We start from the raw sequence: 21,172 nt of genomic DNA on the forward strand, positions 1-21,172 counted from the left end.
AATGGCATCTGCTGAGAGTATATGAATGCTTCATGCTAACTTTGACTTTAGAGCTACTAACACAAAGGTTGTAGATTCAGTCTTATGTTGAGGTGATCGCAATCATCTTTTATTACCACTGTGCCCATGAGGTTGATTCAGGGTAATTGTAGGTCCTGTGAATGTGAAACATCTGCCGAAATTATTCCTGTGATAACGCCCAAGGCAAAAGATCAACTAGCTTTGTGAGATCAGACAAAAACATTATAATGCTATCCCTCAAAGTCTTACAAGGAGGTAATTTCAGCTTTGTGGTCAGGTGTGACGAGGTGTTCATTTTGAGTTTTCTTCATTCTTTAGTTCTGGTTTTGATTGTCATTCTCACTGTAAATGACCATGACTGTAGAAACAACACATCCCAAATGACACTTTAATAAAAAGTCTGAAGGAAACGGACTCTTTCTATAATGAATCATTTCAGGCAGACGCAGACATGATTCATGTCTTGAGTTAAACGTGTCAAACACATCACTACATTTTCTACATGTATACCTGCTTTTAAACACATCTGTAAATTCGATAGCACTCGACTTTTTGAGAAAGCTCTTTTCTGTGGGCATCAATGTTTTGGGATAAATATGAAGCACAAAATAGTTCAGATAAAAATGCAACTAAAGACACTAGGAATTATTTTCTCAGCATATTGTCCATATTTCCATTTAGTGGACATGTGAAGTGCCGTTACAATCTAGGGCATATTAAACAAATATGGTAATTTGGTTTAGCTCTTTATTTTACATAAAATGGTACAATGAAACCAAAACCCTAACCCTTGTTAGGCCTATTTTGTACACTCACTCTTAAAAAAGCCTGCTAAACAATATCCTTTAGCTCACAGTTCACATTCAGTCTGTCGGTTTATATGGTTACTTGTTTTGTTTATTTCTACACAACATTAACAATATTTAACCTCATACAGTTTAAGCAGAAATGAAGATTAACTGCCTTAGTGCTATGTTAGTTAGAATAGTAATCTGACAACATGAGCCAGCTTTGTGCAATACAGCAAGCAGCTTACAGCAGATAGATAGATAGATAGATAGATAGATAGATAGATAGATAGATAGATAGATAGATAGATAGATAGATAGATAGATAGATAGATAGATAGATAGATAGATAGATAGATAGATAGATAGATAGATAGATAGATAGATAGATAGATAGATAGATAGGGACTGCAAGAGCAATGCACATTACAGTAACAGGCTAACATCAAATGACATCAGGTTGCAGACAAGTTTACTGAAGTTTATTCTAGAAAGAGAAGATACTGACCTGACTGACTATAAGTGCAAATGTAACAATGAAATATTGCTTGATGTTTTGCACTACCGAATATTTTGACCAGAAACAACAACGACGGCTAGGTGTGATGCATTCAGTTTTCAGTTAATATATATTGAGCATATAGAGGTTATAGCTATTTTTAAAAAACGGTTTACAGAGCCTTTTGAACGGAGAGATTGAATGTATTACAAAACAAAAAAACTTCAAAACAATTGTCTGAACTGGCATTCTTCCTTCCATGACAGAGAAAATGATGCCACCTATCAATATCCTGTGGAATTGGCGATATAGTGCAAATGTGGAGGAGTGGATTTGTCGATTTGAGGACGCCTTTTGGTTTCTTCAATGTCATTACAAACATCATCACAAAAAAAAGTACACAAAAACGCTCGTTCAGACAATTCAGTTAAACCACAGGTTAAGATAGTGACACCCCTCTGAATGCATCATCAGATCTGTGATGTCGTTACAAAATCATGCCTCATGGGAATTCTTAAATCTCACCCTCAGCGAAGTGCAAAGCATTGTGGGTAGGCAAACATGTTACCAGCTAAATGCGGACACGCTCAAGATGCATATCTACACGTCGGTTTCCCTCTCAATGCCCACATACTTCAATGCATCCGCTTGACTGTACCTAAGAAACAGGAAAAATAAAATAACGTCACAAAATCATCAATCTCATTAGATTGCATATATGAGTGTTTAACAAAACCTACCTGTAATCAAAAAAGAGCTCTTCTCCTTGTTGTATGGAGCGCTTGGCAAAGATTCCAATGCGGTGATCACCGTTAACCATGACAACTGCAATAATGACCAGTGTCAGACATGATTAATAGCTTCAATTCAGTGTTGTCTTTGCACATTGATAATTATATGATGAAATAAAGTACCTTTTGCGTAACAGTTGGGGTTGACAGAGTGGTTGGCGAATCGTATTTTATTCCCCTTTCGGGTGGCATCCACTACAAAGTCTGGAATAAAATGAAAACACTTGTAAAAACCAATTTATAATATAATATAATATAATATAATATAATATAATATAATATAATATAATATAATATAATATAATATAATATAATATAATGAATCAAGCCAGTACCATTGTTCAAGTTGAACAGAAAGCTGGACATGTACTTGTCATAGATTCTGCCCCTCCGGTCTGCTTCATCCTGGGAAATAAGCTACACACACACACACAATGCATTAATCAGATCACTAAGAATGTAACAGAAGAATCACAGAATCTAATGCTTATTTCCACACACCTCTCCACAGTACTCAGAGATTAACTCGTTCTTCTGGGCTGGCTCTTTGATAAATGTACCCCACCCTGCAACATCAGATGGGGCCAGGAGCAGGTGCTGGCAAACAGGTTAAACAACATTCACATGACTAAAGCATCTTCAGTTATTTCACTTTGATTGTCAGCATATACCATACTGGATGAAAACTACATAGATAGATAGCAGTGGTGGACAAAGTACACAAATCAAGTACTTCGAGTAATAAAAGTATAGATACCCTATTAAAATATTACTCCAGTAAAAGTAAAAAGTACTGATTGATGCACCACACATATATTTTCTAGCCAGCACTAGTCAGAAGTCAGCACTAATAAGAACATACATTTGTTACTGTCCACCACAGACAGATAGACAGACAGACACACGTGTTGATTATTCAGTGTCTCTGAAAAGTAGTTCGTTCATACCTTCTTGAGTCCTCTCTGGATGCTGCAGTTCTTGCAGGAGACCTGTATGCTGTCCCAGTGGTCTGCGGCCCCACAGGTCATGCAGAGGTCAGGGTCACACTCCCGCACCGCCAGGTAACACGGACACTGCTTGGTGTTACATTGAGTCTTGCAGCGACAGCCAGGAAACCGATTCTGACCTAGAACCAAAACACAGAGCAAAACTAGGTCACAGTGACCTGTGAATGTTTGAGATGTAACTAAAATAAAATAAATAAATGTTCAAAATGACATCATTTGAGCGGAGGTCAAAATGGTATGGGGACTTTTTAAAGAAAGTGTTTAATTTCTTCACCGCAATGCATCACTAGTGATCTGATGTTGTTTTGTTGTCGCCCCCTAGTGGTGTGCAGATATTAAGGAACTCATTACTCATGTCTATACTTCATGTATTTGCATGTGTGTGCATGTTCATTTGTGTTGAACTCACACTCTCGATTGCACAGGCAGAATTTCTCACAAAAGTTTTGTGTCACCACACATGGACAGGAGCTATCACACGGGTGCTCAGGGTGGTCACATGGCTGATAATTGTACACTTGATTGGATGAGTTGTCTGCACAACAAACAGGGAGATAAAGAAGAGTAATCCAGTCATTTGTGATTGCTGCATAAAGATTAAAAAAATAAATAAATGAATAAATTTAAAAAAAAAAACTTTCTAACATTAACAGAGATAAATAAATGCTGTAAATTGTTGTTCACTGTTATTTCATAATACTTAATGCATTAACTAATAACTGTTGTAACCTATTGTAAAACATTACTGCAATTTTGTATATTCAATAAGTATATGTAGTAGAATTTAATATTTTAGAACTGAATTATATTGACTACAGATAATAGGCCTTTTGCCATGTTGTATAAGCTTACAATGTAATGCACATAAACAAAACAGACCATTAATTTAATAATTGCAATAATTTGTCTGACTACTAATCGCCAGCCATAACGTCATAATCGCCCCAAGTCTCCATGACTTTTCCTTCTGTTTGTCCATTCCTGAACCTGCCAAGCCACTGAAACCACGTCTCAGTCTGGTGTTTCAGTTGAGAGTCTTACCTTTCTTCAGCTGTATCTTTGCCCATAATCTATCAAAAAAACAAAAACACTGTTGAACTCTAGTGTTCGTATTTTGTATCTTCGTATGTTCGTATCTTACTACAGCATGAATCTGATTGCCAGGTGAAGGTGGAGAGTGTGTGTGAATATCTTGCCTGTGCTTTCGTTTTTTCTTCTGAGGTGAGATCCCACCATCCTCCAGGGGAACACGGTGAACCAGCATCTCTTTCACTGCAAACTCGTAGACCTGACACAAACACACAGAGACATAAGCAAGCACAGACAGAGCATTGCAACATGTACATTCCCCCACACACACACCGCAACACTTAATGGGCGTTAGTCAGTACTTTGAAACCCAACTGAGACGTAACCACTCATTATCATGTTGATCTTTGCCATATGAGCTCGCACACACACACACACACACACACTCTGAAAACAAGGCTCTTCTAGAAAAAGATTTGGACCATTCCCTAAATAAAAGAAAAACACACGATTTGAGGTAATCACATTTCCAGTCAGCCAAACCACATGTCTTTCTGGGAAAAACTCACAGCCACACATGCACACAGCCCTACATTTAAACAGTCTTTGCTTTTGAGTAAATTCTGTAGAACTTTATGCACTTTCAATATAATTGCATTCACTTTAAATCTGCAGTAATGTACTCCTTTACAAAGGTACATCATCAAACAAGCATGATTTGCTTATAAAACTTGTAGCAAAAGTTACATATTTGACCACCTGTTCTTTGTGATTTTTGAACATACCTCTCTACACGTCTTGGTGCCAATCAGTCGTGCAATAGAGCAGAAGTTGTTGTAATATGTGCCGTGCAGGACTCTAAACAGAGACTCCTCTGCTCCGCCCCACTGAGGAGGCGGCTTGGACTCCTCTGCTCCTTCCCCTCCTGGTCTCAGTTTGGTGGGACTGGGACACTGAGAGTTACTCTCTGACACACGAACATTCACACAGGTAAATGTGAGGTTTTTATCCAGCATTTATTTGAAGTAGAAATCTGTATCATTATAAATGCTCTGGTGCAATACAGTCAAACAGCTATGGAAGCTTGTTTCCACCACAGAATAAAACATTTTAAAAGATAACTGCGACTTTTTCATCTCACAATTTTGAGTTTACATCTTTATTCAGAATTGCGTGATATAAAGTCGCAATTGTGTCTTATAAAGTCAGAATTGCGAGATATTACCTCTCAATTCTGAGAAAAAAAGTCAGAATTGTGACATAAAAAGTTGCAATAACCTTTTTTCTTTTTTTATTGTGTGGCGGAAACAAGCTTCCATTTACAACTCACCTCAATGGGACAAGAGTTATTTTTTTTATTATGGCAATTCTATTTTTAGCAATGGAAAGTTTGTTATTTTAGCCTTTATTAACCCTTTATCCACTGTGACTGTACATTAAGGTGTGGATATGCACATTTTGTTTTGTATGTTTGTGTTTATGCACATTGGTGTGTGTGTACCTGAGGAGCTGGTATCGTGGTCGCTGTCTCCTTTTCCCTCCTCACCGGAGCCTGTGCGGCCACATGAACTTGAGGGGCGGGGCTGTCGGCGTCGATGCCGGGGCCTTTGAGACCTCAGTATGTTTAGATCAGCAAACTCTTTTGCCCCTTTCTGTGACCAAAGAAGGGTGAAAGATAAAGATTATTAATAAGTAAATAGGTTCTAATTCAATTATAACTTGACAGTAAAGTCATGAAATCGTTAGAAAACTGTACCTGCAGCAGGAAGCAGTCCAGTCCACAGGGCTCTGTCTCCATTCGGATCTCTTTATTCTTCCTCTTATATACATTAGGAGATGCATGGAAAGCTGAGCACAAACAACATGAGCGTTTCATTTACGTCCATTCCGAGAGATTCAATCACAAGTGGTCAGCACTAAATACAGTGGTAAATAAGGCCCAAAACCCCATTTGGAGGCAGTCAAAAACATGTGTGACTATTTGTAGTATAAATCTTGGCTGACCACTTGTGATCAGATCATTTGAGACTAACTTTAATGGCTGTTTTAAACAGCTATCTGTGTGTTTGATTCACTGATCAAGACTGTACAATATGACAATAAAACATCAAAATAATTTGCATTGCAGACTAGAGAAGAACATTATAATGTCTTACGGTGCAAGAAGCAGTCGTATTTAAAGCAGCGGCGACAGAAAAGTGTATGAAAAGAGTGCAGACTTTGCTCTCTCTGAACAGATTTGGCAAAGGGGCCGTCTATGCTGGGCGTGCAGAGAGGAGGCAACTTCACAGGGCTGGATGGCTCCAGGAGATCCTTATACCTGCAAGAGAGAGAAAAATACAGTTACATTATTACTTGCAATAGCAGCAAAACAAAATTGCAAATCTAAAACTGTATGGACGTGTGATATTCAAAAAACCTTTATTATTATTATCATCAATATTGAAAACAGTTGTGCTGCTTAATATTATTATGGAAACCATGATTCATATTTTAAGGATTATTTGATGAATAGCAAGTTCAAAAGAACAGCATTTATTTGAAGTATAAATCTGTATCATTATAAATGTCTTTACTGTCACTTTTGATAATTGTATGTATCATTGATCATTTGTCAATAAAAGTATTCACGAAATAAAGACTTACTGACCCCTAATCTTTGAATGGTAGTGTATGTGGGAGATCAGTGCATTATATGAGGATTTAGAGTATGTGAATCAATTTGACCTAGTGTCCTATTTTTATGGTGTCAAAGATCAGTAGATACTTTTAGCATTAGTTCACCCAAAAAATTAAGGGTAACACTTTCCTTAAAGGCTACTTACTGACCCTCGTGTTGTTCAAAAAACATTATTAACAGCCATGGTCACTAGTATGAACTGTAATTTTGTGTGTAATTTATATTTTGAATGTGTATTCAATGTATTTTTTGATCCAAGAAAAAAAAAGAAATAATGTTTGGGGTGAATAAAATGATGACAGAATATTCTGTTATGGATGACCTGTCCCTTTAAAGTGCTGAATTAGTTTTACAATAACAAATCAGGGCATTTAATACAACTCTCGCCCACAGATTTCCCCCAGCCAGCGGAAAGAAATAAAATGAGCACAGCTGGTGGAATGAACAATGATGACATGAAACAGTAAACAGTTGGATGATAATGCAGACTGTGACGGGTTTTTGTTTCCACTGCTGCTGCGAGGGCTGCACAGCCAGCTGACAGCAGAGCCAGAGGAGCTTCCCATGAACCTTCATTTACCACGGCTTTAAATTGGCATGACATACTCTTTCCTACTCAAGTGAAGAATGTGCATGCATGTTAGGTTTGCCATTATGGTTGTATAAGCTTGTTGAATAAAGCTTATTTGGGGGGACTGCATTGTTCACATTGTGTGCAACTTTGAGATTAAATCAAAATAAGTTAAACCGAAATGAATTGGATTTAACTGGACTGAACTGAAAATCCGTCTAAAACAAGCTCTCCTGTTTGTCCAAATAATGGAAGACAGGGGAGTCTTCAGAATCAGAAAAGAAAGAAATATTTGAAAAGAGTTATTCAAATACACAGTTCACATTTGCATATACTAAAGTTTCACTATTAAGGAGATCAGATGTTGACAGATGTCGTGGGATCGACGCACATGCTCTACATGTTGCACATTTGGGAGAGGCAGGTTTGAATCCGGCCTGTTTCACATTCTAATCTCATTCCTTTCTAAAAGGGAAGTCTAAACACACACACACACACACACACACACACACACACACACACACAAAGAGTTCAGATGTTCAATAGTGTGGCCTACTTGTTCTTCAGCTCCTCCATGGTGCCTTTGTATGGAAACATGGACGCAATAGCTGTGAAAATCTTGTCGTGAGGAATCTTCTTATTGGTGGACAGCTCTCTTCCTGGTGATGGAAAAGCATTAATAAAATCAACATTGTCCGGAATTTGACTTATAAAGTAAAAGCAGACTAGTGTTTAAGTGTGTGTGTGTGTGTGTGTGCATGTTTCCCCTGCTGTGGCGTAAGGGTCAGTGTGTACTGTAATGGGATTCTGGCCTAAAACAAACTGAGTGAACAAACAGGTTTACCCAGCTCTCACAGGGAATAGAGGCGACGCTCAGAGCAAACAATTGCACGCAGACACTGACACACTGATGGGCAACACATGTGCGTTCTAGTCTATTTGTTGTTCAACCAGTGAAATTCAACTGCAAATTGTCTTTTAAAAGCCCTAATTCTATGGTAATTTGACACAACATATGGCCATTAAACTTAATTTATTTATTGGTTTAAAGATCAAAATACAATTGGTTTTGTACAAAATACAAAAAACACAATACCATTACACAATTCAGGTTATTAGTCGGTAAACTCAACTTTCCTTTAAAAATGAATACAATTAAATGAAATAATTTAAACAAACAAATAATAGCTTTATCCAATTTTATTTTATTTATTTTTTCTGTTCAAAACCAACTCACCTTCAGCAGTGCTCCTCTTTCTCTTGAAGAAGCCAACAATTGACTCCTCTGGTCCTTCTGCAGCACTTTTCTGCATGCCTTGCTCATCCTCCTCCTCCTCCTTATTCTCTGCTCTCTCTCTGGGCTCTTCCTCCTCTTCTTCCTCTGGGTCTGAGTATTGGCTCAATGCCTCCACCAGCTCCTTAAAGATCTCATCATTTATGAATCCTCCCTCTGTTATCAAGGTACAAGATACTTATGTACACCACACTGCCGGTCTAACATTCACAAACATATGATATATTGATATCACAACTGGAACAGCATTACATTACTACAGAAAAGTTTAGGTTACTATTGAAAAAATGCTGAACTTTTTATTCATCAAAGAATCCTGAAAAAATGTTATGCAGCACAACCGTTTTCAAAACTGATAATAATAAGAAATATTAGACTGATTTCTGAAGGATCATGTGATACTGATGCTGAAAATTCAGCTTTGATTCACAGGAATAAACTGTATTTTAATCGAAAACAGTTCATTTAAATTGTAATAATATTTCACAATATGACTGTTTTTATTGTATTTTCCATCAAAAAATGCAGCCCAAACTTTTGATGGTAGTATATGTTAGGATTAAGTGGTTGAATAACATGGTAATAACTGTCAAATAATTTTATAGCAATTTTTATTGAAACTTATTCACTTTCTTTACTCTTGCGTCTTTAAAACGTTCAGGTCTTTCTAAAAGAGATTCAGTTCTAGTGACGCCTCTGGTAATACGTACAGTATTTTGTGATGCTCACCTCTGTCACCATGCACCCCGTCATAATTGTCAATAAGCTCTTCCAGGAAAGCCTCATCCTGTTCCAACACCTCGTCTCCCATGTAGGGGATATTATGCAGAAACGTCTCATCTTCCACCTCAGAAACAAAAAGAGGGGGAAAAGATGTTAGGAAGAAGGCTGTGATTTTTCACTGCATTAGTGAGTTTTTTAAATGAGAGAGAAATGCACGATATTGTAAATGTGTATTGCGAGTGGGTGTTTTTGTATATGCCTATATTTGTGCCTGTAAGCGAGTGTAGGCGTTTAAAGACGCACATCCTCCTCTACCTGGGAGATGATTTCAAAAACACATGCTTAGGGCTGTCAGAACATGTGAATGCGCTGCTGCAGGGTGACCTACTTTCAAAATGACCAGTGCCATAAAATGATGCTTTTCTCTCTCCTTCTTATTCTGCATCACGATTGAGTGCTTTTAATGTGTTAATGTGTGTGTGTGTTTATTGTCCACATCCAGTACCATGAAGTTCTGCTGCAAAGGGGACCAGGAGTACATGAATGGTATCCCAGCAACAGTTGTCAAGGGACGCATGGCAACTGCCTGGTTCGGAAAGGACGGAAAGCCAAACTCTACCATGCACAACTGTGATCGGAAAAGAAAAGGAACACAGGAAAACAGATGATAAGTCAAAGTGTCACACAAAACTATTAGAGAACTGTTATATACTGTTATATATAGTAATTAGCCAATGTAATTTGAAAATATTAATTTTATATTAGTTGAATTTGAATTTCTCAGATTACAAAAAGATCACTGAATAAAATAAATATTTATCTACTATTAAAGGAAATTTTCACCCAAAAATTTTAATTCTGTAATAATTTACCATCATGCTAATGCAAACCGAAATTACTTACTTTATCAGGAAAACAAAAGAAGAAATGTTAAATTTCTAAATTTGTCACTCCTTTCCATGCATTTTACAATAAATATTTGGACTGAGGCTTTCAAAAAGGATGTACAAACATAATAAAAGTAGTATTTTCAATGCATGCACTGTAATCCAAGTCTGAATTTTCTAAAGCCATATTATAGTTGTAAATCGTTTGAATCAAGTTGAACTAATGAGGCTAATTTGTGGCAAAATCATTTCAATCATGCGTGAATTATTTAACCAGCATGTATTGGCATGGGGCATGGAATGTACATACGCTTGATTTTGGCGGACAAAATCTGCTACGCTGCTGAGCAAATACAAGAATTTGTTCACCTTAGTCAAAATAACATGCATAAAGTACTGTTGCTGCAAGAATATATTAAAACCCCTATAGCAGATCTCTACAGGTGGCACTGGGGAGGAGGAGGGGTAAACAGACGTTTTCATAATCGTGCAGCAGGGAGATCGCAGGCTAGGGTATGAAATATATGTGGTTATGTGGATTAGGAAGTACGCCTGGCTGGCTAATGCCATTGCGCTAGTCCGCTAGAGGAACAAATCAGTGCACGGTAAGAGTTTCATGACTTAACTATGTATTTAGACCAGTTTTGTGTACTAGATCAACTGATTCATTGAAAAGATTCACAATTCATAAATGTTTCTCTCATAAACATGGTAATGAGATCAAAGGTGGATATCAAAAGTGCTAGAGACTTATATTTTTTGTCTGTTCATCACTCAAAGCTTGTATGGCTTCAGAAGGAAAATAATGCACTAATCATACAGACCATTTATGATTCCTATATAACTTTCTTGTGTCCTTTTTGAAGCTTGAAAGCATCAGTCCCGCTTTACTGTAATTGCATGGGGGGGGGGGGGGGGGGGGGGTCATACTAGAACAACATGAAGGTGAATAAATAATGAAAGTGTTTAAATTTTGGGGGTGAACTATCCCTTTAAAATATTACACCAAATCAGTGATACAAACTACTAGACAGAAGAATCAAATTGGGTACAAATGTGTACTAGTGGATATACATTTGCAATTGTGATTTGTGATCATAATCCACTAATCAAAAAAATATTTGGTTTGGTGTATCTAAAGAACTTAAAGTATGGTATTGTTTTGCAGAACTGTTGCATGCAGGATCCAGCTGTGCTGGTATGTGGAGCAGTCTCTCTGTTTTCCACAGAGAACTAAGCTTTGCTGTGCCTGCCGGCTGCTTTTATTGTGGATATCACAGGAGTTTTAGATATTGAGCGCACACTTGGCAAACATACAAATACATTTTTGGCAACAGAGCAATTTTATAAAGTGAAAAGAAAATCCCACTTTGCTGCATTTTTACCGGTCTACTGGTAATATTTGCCCGGACTAATTAATTAGAGGTTAACTGTGCCACAGTAAGTCCATTAATAACATCATTAAGTTGATCTAAACACTTGTCAGGTAGGATATGATAAAGTGGGTACTGCAGGAAATAAGAAGGCAAACTGTGGCACCTGATCTTGAGTCATTACTGGCATTTTGTTTGAATAAATTAGGTTTGGAAAATGGCAAGGCAAAGCTGACTATGTATTGATTCAGCTCATAAATCAGCTAGAGGGGACAGTCTTGTGCTGAATTAGCAGCAGGTTCAATTCACTGTAAAGCGATCTAGTGTCATAGAGCAGATGCAGGATGACTGACAGCGGTTAGTGGTAGTCAAGGTCCCCGGCTGTGTCATTCTTGCCTTTTTGTTGGGCAGAGAGGTTGTGGACAGAGGAATGGACTGGATTCGGAGCTTGGACCATTCCTCATTCAGCAGCTCAGTTCTTCCTTCAATCTTAAGGCGATTCGACTGGAATAGAGCCTGAGAAAAACACACACACACACACAAAAAGACTCAGCCTAATAGTTATAAAGACTGAATTACATGCATTGGAAGATACATTTACGAAATTAGAATGGCATAGAAAAATATTGAGAAAAATAAAAGAAAGTAGAATGGTGAAAAAATCTAAAAGATATGCACTACCGTTCAAGTTTGTGGTATGTAAAAATGTTTCTGTTTTTGAAAGAGGTCTCTTATGGTCATCAAAGCTGCATTTATTAAATCAAAAATACATTAAAAACAGTAATATTATTAAAATGTAAAATAACTGTTTTCTATTTGAATATATTTTAAAATGTAATTTATTCCTGTGATGGCAAAGCTAAATTTTCAGCATCATTACTCCATTCTTCAGTGTCACATGATCCTTCAGAAATCAGTCTAAATATGAGGATTTGCTGCTCAAGAAACATTTAGTATTATTATCAATGGTGAAAACATCTGTGTTACGGTGTATGTAGGCGGGAAGACGAAGACACCGAAGAATAAGGTTCCAACACAAAAGTTCACTTTTCATCTAATCCCCAAAAGGTAACATCAGAACAGGTAGCAGGACACTCACACTCACACTCACCGGACAAGGAGTGTAGGTGAAGGAACAACTTAAGTAGTAAACTCAAACAAGGATAATTAATCACAGCTGACGCATTTGAACTAATAATGACGGTAACCAAGTAGACGGATGAGTGGCGGGAATCTGAACAAGGAAGACACGTGACAAATAACAACAAACTGAAAGTCAATGAAAACGAAACTAAACTAAACTGAATGGTGACAGAAAGCCCCCTCTGGCAAGGTGCGACCTCGCGCCGTAATGGAACAAAGACAGAGGGAGGTATGTGGGGGTGCATGGGGAGTTCCAGAGGAGGGCGAGGATGTGGCGAAGGGCTGATGATAGCAGGACGACCATACAAAGGGCTGGTGATGGCAGGACAACGAGACCCAGATGGTACAGGTGGAGGAAGTCTGAGCCAGAGTTCTACATAGCCGACAGTCCACGGCTGGGACGAAGGCGGAAGGAGCCAAGATGTGGTAGTTGTGGCTGTCGATTTCTGGGAGTTGTGGCTGTCGATGACCAACGAAGACGAGTGCCCCGGATCCGAAGGTGCAGACGGAGGGCTGCTGGAGGAGCTGAGCGACATCGCTGGTGCAATGTCACGGAGACGAGCATCATAGGTTGAGCCAGAGTCCCCGAGGACTGGGGTGATGCCGTTGAGACTGAGGACAGAGGTGATGCTGATGGGAGGAAGGAGCCCACTGCAGCCGTAGGGGAGAAGGGACGGAGTGCAACAGATGGCCCGTATGTCCGTGGCGTAGGTAGGGCGATGACTGACCAAGGGGGAGCCGGTGAGACGAGGGAACCCGGTGGAGTCACTAGGCCGAGGGTCCCTAGTGGAGCCGAAGGTGGAAGGAGCCAGGACGGAGCCGACAGGTCAACAGACCGAGATGGAGCGAAGGGATCCGAGGCCGGAGGCAGAGCCGCAGGATCCTCAAGTGCTGGCGCTGCTGATGGTTGCTCGACCTGCGGCTTGACGTCCCGGTAGGGCATCTCCAGAGATGGCGCAGGGCTGCAAGCTTCTAGCAGTGATAGGGCTGGAGGACTCAACTTTCTAGGCGATGGTGAACTCTGTCCTCTTGGCATCAGGCTCTGGCTCACACGTCACGGCGGGTGGTCCCTCAACGTTTGCGGGGGGCTCTTGCGCATTCTCCGTGGTCTTCAGGTTCTCGTCGTTGAGAGGGCAGATGACGGCAAGATGAAAAAAACGAGCAGAAAAGGAAAGAAAGCCTGTGCTCTCCTGAGCCACCTTGAGGAACTTAGCGTTCCGATCCATGTTTGGTCCGGTCATCTGTTACGGTGTATGTAGGCAGGAAGAAGAAGACACCGAAGAATGAGGTTTCAACACAAAGTTTACTTTTCATATAATCCCCAACAAGTAGGTGCAGGTAAAGGAACAACTTAAGTAGTAAACTCAAACGAGGATAATAAATCAAACACAGCTGACGCATATGAACTAATAATGACGGTAACCAAGGAGACGGATGAGTGGCGGTAATCTGAACAAAGACACGTGACAAATTAAAACAAACTGAAAGTCCATGAAACTAAATAAACTGAATGGAATGGTGACAATGTGTATATTTTTTGAAAGCTGTGATACATTTTTTCAGAATCTTTGATGAATAGAATGTTGTTGTTTTTTTAAAGGAATTTATTGAAATAGAAATCTTTTGTAATATTATAGATGTCTTTACTGTCACTTTTTATCTATTTAATGCACCTATGCTGAATAAAAGTATTAATTTCTTTAAAAAAAAAAAGTTTATGAACAGTAGTGTATAAAAAACTTTGTGAGAAGTGAGAAAAGAAAAATACAGAATAAAATATAGTGAGAGGTCTGACAGAGTAAAAGTAAGAAGAGTAAAAAAAAAAAAGCAACTGCAAAAGGCCTTCTACCTTGACCTCCTCAGCTTTGCGGAAGCGTTTCAACTGTCTTAATCTCATGTACTCAGACTTGACTCTCTTCTTCCATTCCAGCAGACTGCGGGGAGGCTTTGCAGTGCAGGACCGGGGACCTGACACCTCCTCCATCGCAGGAGCAATGCTTATGTATGTAATAAAAAAACATATAGTTTAGCTCACATTCAGAAAACACTGACATAAAGCTGGGGAAAAAACTGAATGTTTAAGGATTTTATAAAATGTACAACAAATACAAGTTAGGATAAAAAAAAATATTTCAAATTCATTACTGTCTAAAATTTCTGTCCAAAATGTATAATACATTACACAATGTGTGTGTGTGTATGTTTAATTAATTCATAGCCTATATATATTTGAAATGTGGTCACTTATTAAGAGTTAGTAAGGTAATTGTTATATTTAGGTAGGATTAAGGGATGTAGAATATGATCATGCTGAATAAGGCATTAATATGTGCTTTATAAGTACTAATAAACAGCCAATATCCTAGTAATATTTATGCAAATAAGCAACCAGTTAATACTGATAATTGGACCCTAAACAAAGTGTTACCAGAAATTTCAGTCTAAAAATATAATTGTAAATACATATAATAATTGTGCATAAAATGTATTCATATTTATTCGTACGATTCAATATCCTCTTCATGTGAAACATATTCTCTGGGATGTGATAAACAGCACCTTCCAGAAGGGTTCCCGTCAGAAGTGACTCATTCTCTTTCACAGACACACACACACTCAAGGGACCTATAAATCGCATTCATGACTCAAACTTTATCATTCAGTAGTGACTCGACATAGGACTCACTCACTGCCCCCTGCAGTTCACAAAACACAACTAGCATTCCGCATTATACACCATTTAAAGGTATCCAATTCAGATTAGTACTTAAGTACTTAACTCGATAATCACTTAATTGATATGACAAGAACGCGTTGGCTGTCAGAGAGCAAAACTGGTTATGCAAACAGCATCCAAGTGACACTGCACTGAAAAACACGCGCTCCTCGCGCGTACACACTGGAAGTGGGCGTGTCTCTCTCGCGAGCTCATTTCACCACGGTGCGGATAAGTGCGTAGTACACTTTTCACCATTTCTCAACCTTCAAATACTGTTTTCTCGAACTTTCGAGAAACTAAAATGAAATATGAAAGGTTTGAAAATGAATGGCGTAAGGCTACACGGGCCACGAACGAAAGCGTTCATAATGAAGGACGCTAAGCGTCAACAACGCCACACGTTGAAAATATTTGCACTGTGAAGACGCTGTGAAGCAAACGACACACGCTGAGACGATTTAAACATGTCGTGCGCACGTGCTCTTTCTCTCTCGCACATGCTGGATAACGATACTTATTATCGCTGTCGCAGTTTGAAATACCTTAAGAGTCCCTGGCTTCTCCTTCCTTTAAATCCTCGCGAATCAGCTTCGGCTTCAAGTGCGCAGCAAAGAAGTCCGCGTGCCCAAAAACAAACGTCCTATAGTGAAAAACGGTGTCCTGGCTACGGACCCACTGCAGATATCGGTGCCAGAATGTTTGTGTTGACGAGCGCAGGGGATGTGAGGATTCCTCGGTCGTCCGTGAGCATGTCGAGATTGTAGTTGTACAGTTAAGAGCTGCGCACTTGGTTGGCACGGTCAAAGCACAGGGTGACGTCTTTATTATGAACATACTCCAGCTCTCTTTGGCTGGACCACAGGCTGCGAGTGCACTGTGGAGGAAATTAATAATGCAACTTATTTTCTGAATAATTAAAATACTTAATACAAACATATGCATGAGCTCTGACATTTAATTGTCAGAATTAAAAATGATAATTAACCGAATGATAATAATGATTATAGCCTATATGTTTATTATTATTATTATTATTATTAGTAGTAGTAGTAGTAGTAGTAGTCCCTAAAAGCGTGCTTTATTACAATACTTTTAAAAAAAAAATTTTTTTTTAAGTATTTAAAATATGAAAGTGCTGGTGACAAAAAAAACGTCTGCCATATAAACCATTTAAGTAAGTATAGTGTGCTTTATAGCAATCATATGTAGACGTGATATGTACACGTGGATGTTAATATATGCAGAGACAGAAGTCTCCGCGCAAAGGGGCTTGGCTTGAGGATCCAATGCTTGTTGTTTTGACACGGTTCCTTTGAGATCCGCAGCATAGCATGTACTGTTTTCCTCCAGAGGGCAGCGAGTAGGCTATGGCAAGCCGTTCTAGCATTAAAGGGATAGTTCACCCAAAAAAAAAAAGAAAATTCTGTCATCATTTACTCGCCTTCAAGTTGTTCCAAACCTGTATGAGTTTCTTTCTTCTGCTGAAAACCAATGAAGATATTTTGAAGAATCAGACGGTTGATGTGCCCTAGTAGGCTATGTTTTTCCCATACTGTGGAAGTCAATGGGGTGCATCAACTGTTAGGTTACTGACATTCTTTAAAATATCCCTAATATTCCTGGCTCTACTAGTTGTAATTCAGGCAAAATTTCAAATCCAGATATCTATTCTGCAATTTTGACTTGTCGTAATTGGAATTAAGATATCTACAACATGATTCTGACAAGTCATAATAGGCCTACATTTGAGATATCGACAATGTTATTCTCACTATAGTCATATTCTCCAATTGACTTCCATTGGAAACTATTTTCTGAAATTAGTTTTAACTAGTAAAAATTGTAATTAAAGATATCTATAATTGTTTAGTTTTTTTACTAGGAATCATACTAATTTAAAGATATCTCAAATTTATCTCAAAGTAATGTATTACTAGTCAAATTACAAATGTAGCAGGGGCGTTTCCTTCGAAGAGTCAAGGGAGACAGTGCCTCCTCAAAAAAATTGGATGAGAAAATAATCCATATTGCAAAAATGAAACAACGCAAATATAACAAAGTGTGACATTAAAGACTGTTTTAATCACTTGTTTTTCTAAAGTAACACTGTCTAATAGCGACACCAGCAGGTAAAGTTACAGCGGGAGCCGGCGTCCCTCTTGGTTCCCCTGAGCCCGTTGACTTTTAACAGACCCCCTAAAGCCGGCGGTGGATTTGATGGGGGTAATTGAGAATGAATGGGGGAAAGTCACGTGAGAGGAGGCAATGCCTCCATAGCGTTATGATTGGATTGGTTCACGCCTCTTGTTTTCGAGCGTGTTCTGTGTTCGTGAATCAGTCTGAACGAACAAAATGATGGTGTTAGTGGGAAGGCTAATGAAAAAGTAAGTTAACAGCTCTTTCACTTAGATATCACTGCTTTATGTCATGCCGAAATCAAACTTGAAATGGTCTGAAAACATGATGACAGTGCGGGTTTTTAGTGAGCAATCAGCTTGGGGAAATTAAAGATAGGCCTACATCTTCGTGTCTGTGACCAGTGTTTACTGAGCATGACTGATGATCTGAAAATAAGTTGTCTTAGAACAGCTGAACATCAGTTCACAAATAAAATATATTGTTTTATTATTTTGGAATAAATATAAAAATGCTTAAAACACTAACTTGATGAGATTTATAGGCCTACTTGGTTTTAATCAAAAGAATTACGTAGTTGAATACAAAATAGAATTGTATATTTTTAATGTAAAGTAATATTTAACCAGGAAAATGTGACAATATTAAGTGTCTGGGATATGAATTTAGATTTGATTTGATTTATTTAAAATAATTAATTTAACTGTGAGGACTTTGCCTACTCATTTCAGGACACTAGCTACGACAGGCCACTAAATTGTAGATATCTTGAATTGGATTTTTGATTAGGCATAACTTAAAGAGATATCTTGAATTGGAATTATTCCTTGTCAAATCTCATCTAAATACATCAGCAATGTAATTATGGATATCTCAATCTGATTTTTGACTAAGAAGACATTTCTCAAATTATATCTCAAATTTAATTTCTTACTAGTGCAATTATAATTGCTGATATCTCTAATTATCATTCTGACTAGTCAAAATATAACTATGACTTGTCGAAATACAATTGTAAATATCTAAAATATGTTTATGGTTAATCAAACCGTAGTTTTACATGCTAATCCCACCTGCCATACTGCGTGAGGTCCGCCCGCCGCGCTACACTGAAGACTCTGCCCTTCTCTGCACGTCACACGCGAGCCAGCGAGAACGCGCTCGAAAGATAGCAACGCAGTTTAATAGTAGGCTAGGCCCTATATACTTCTATTAAAAAAAAAAATTATAAAAAATAAAAAAATAGTAGAGTGATAGCGTAGTAATGCAAGTGCTACACATGCAACTTATAAGGAGTGTGTGTGTATAGGCTATATATAATCCATTATTTTATTATTAGTTGCATGTGTAGCTGTTGCATTACTACGCTTTCACTATACTATTGTTTATTTATTTATTTTATTGTTTAATAGCAGTAGCAATATAGGGCCTACTATTAAACTGCGTCGCTATCTCTCGAGGGCGTTCTTGTTGGCTCACGTGTGATTCATAAAAGAATGCTTTCGACAGACAGATGTTGTGATATGTGTACTTTTATACCGCTAGATGTCGCCATATAGCCATTTATTGTTACATCTCGGTCCTATTTTTTAAAGCGACAGTTTACCCAAAAATAAAAAGTCTTACTCAAGTTCAAGTTGTTCCAAACCTGTCTGGCACAAAAGGAGATGTTAGGCAGACGGACGGTCTCATTCACCATTCTTTGTATGGAAAAATAGCCATGTAGGCTATGCAATGAAAGAGAATGGGGACTCCTTTTGTGTTTCACGAAAGTCAAGTTTGAAACATAGGGATTTTTATTTTCAATATGTTTTTGGCTTAATATCCCATTGACTGTATAAGTTCCCTGCCTATATAGCATTAGGCTACTAAGAAAAAAAAAATGTTGTCATGGTTGCAGGAACAATTGGTATTTGGTTTGGTTTCGCAGATCAATAGCTTTAGGAAAAAGTTTTTTTAAATAGACAATAGTGGAGCATGCGCTTTAAACTGCATGCTTAGTGCACGTGATACCGTGACACTCATAGGCCTACATCTAGAAAAGACGTAGTGTAGATGTAGACAAGTTCACCAAAAAAAAAAAAAAAAAAAAAGTCCTTTTAAAAATGTATGACTTTCTTTCTTGAAGAACATAAGAGATTAAGAGATTTTGTCTCTGGGTTTTTTGGAAGTCAATGCCCAAACAGTTTCTTCAGAAAATTAATTTTGTGTTCCACATAAGAAAGTCATGCAGGTTTGGAACATAAAGGGGAGTACATTTTCATTTTCGGGTGAACTGTCCCTTTAAGTAAGGATACATTCTGAACATTTGTAATGAACTTTTAGTTTTTGTACTGTTTACAGATTTTTTTCTTTTCTTTTACAGTTAAAACTTTCTGATACTGACATTGTGTGTGTGTTGGTTTGAGCTTATGCAGACTTGGCTAAAGACTGGCAATGTGCAGGTGTTTTAACTTCTTTTGTTGGTGTAGGGTTGAGGTGGAATTGCTCATCAGTTCAGTATGTGATAGATAGAGTGGTAACACAATTTTTCCTCACACCCTTATCTCAGTAATGGGCCCATCCTAACGGGGTTTTCTTAGTCCAGTCCGGTGTTTATCTTGGACCTCACAACAGAAGCAAGCACAGGCAGAAAGATAGACATAAGAGGGAGGTCTTATCTATGGAAAGTTTTTAATTATGTGCAGTGTAAACCCTGGATGTTGGTTTTGGCTCGTCAAATAAAGATTAGTATCAGCCGGTGTGTGAGGTACTGAGGGTGAGGGATGGCCTCTTTGCTCTGAGGTCAGAGTTTAGAGGATGAGATGAAATATCAGAGGGGCTGTGACATTTACAGCTCCAGATACAGAGGCTTTAAAGCATGTAAATGCAAAAGTGTACAAGCTTTCTGTATGAGAATGATGTATGAAAACAAAAGGAAAATCTTGCACATATTTTTAATTAGCCTATAATAATGTGGCATTATTACCATTAAATTCCTCTATAATTATTTTCTCTCTTCAGTGACCTAAGACAGAGGTTCCCAAACTGATTCATGCTATAGGACCCACTTAAACTTTTAACAAAGAAAATGACAAACAAACAAATAACTTTTGAAAAAAACATGGGGGAAAAAAACAATTGAGGAAATAGTCTCTAAATATTCACCGATTCAGAGTTCATTCATTAAAGGATTCAAACTAAACTCCTGAGATTGTCTTTTTGAAAGATTCATTAAATTCATTTGTCTCATGTATCGGACTACACAGCTCGTGACCCGTTTGAAAACAACTGACTTATCCCATTGCAGAACAATAGACTTGAGGGGCATTTTCATGTGTTTCTATAGGGGAAAAATGACTTTTGAATTTATTAAACTTCATTTGCGTGAATTCGAATCAGCTTTATTCTTATGTGTAAAATTCATTATTGTATACATCAGGAAGTATGTCTTCAGATTTTGCCTTTTGGAGCTCCAATTTTGTGAAATGTAAGTGTCCTGAACTGGTAAATAAACCCTGTGTTTTCTGTC

General features: G+C 38.0%; 1 protein-coding gene across 1 annotated transcript; it reads right to left on the reverse strand.

Moving 5' to 3' along the window:
• Positions 1-402: 402 nt before the first annotated feature.
• Positions 403-16,396, reverse strand: ezh1 (enhancer of zeste 1 polycomb repressive complex 2 subunit). Its single transcript, XM_079873090.1, has 20 exons — positions 16,068-16,396; positions 14,656-14,803; positions 12,060-12,179; positions 9,909-10,031; positions 9,410-9,527; positions 8,624-8,836; positions 7,943-8,045; positions 6,292-6,455; positions 5,892-5,983; positions 5,637-5,787; positions 4,921-5,102; positions 4,303-4,394; positions 4,148-4,176; positions 3,516-3,641; positions 3,047-3,225; positions 2,601-2,696; positions 2,435-2,516; positions 2,223-2,303; positions 2,049-2,133; positions 403-1,966 (listed from the first exon to the last, which is right to left on the reverse strand). Exons 2-20 carry the CDS (start codon positions 14,788-14,790, stop codon positions 1,909-1,911), a joined length of 2,229 nt encoding a protein of 742 aa, XP_079729216.1. The 5' UTR covers positions 14,791-14,803; positions 16,068-16,396; the 3' UTR covers positions 403-1,908.
• Between the last annotated feature and the right edge of the window lie 4,776 nt (positions 16,397-21,172).

Source organism: Squalius cephalus (assembly GCF_949319135.1).
Source record: "Squalius cephalus genome assembly, chromosome: 1".
Lineage (NCBI taxonomy): Eukaryota > Metazoa > Chordata > Actinopteri > Cypriniformes > Leuciscidae > Squalius > Squalius cephalus.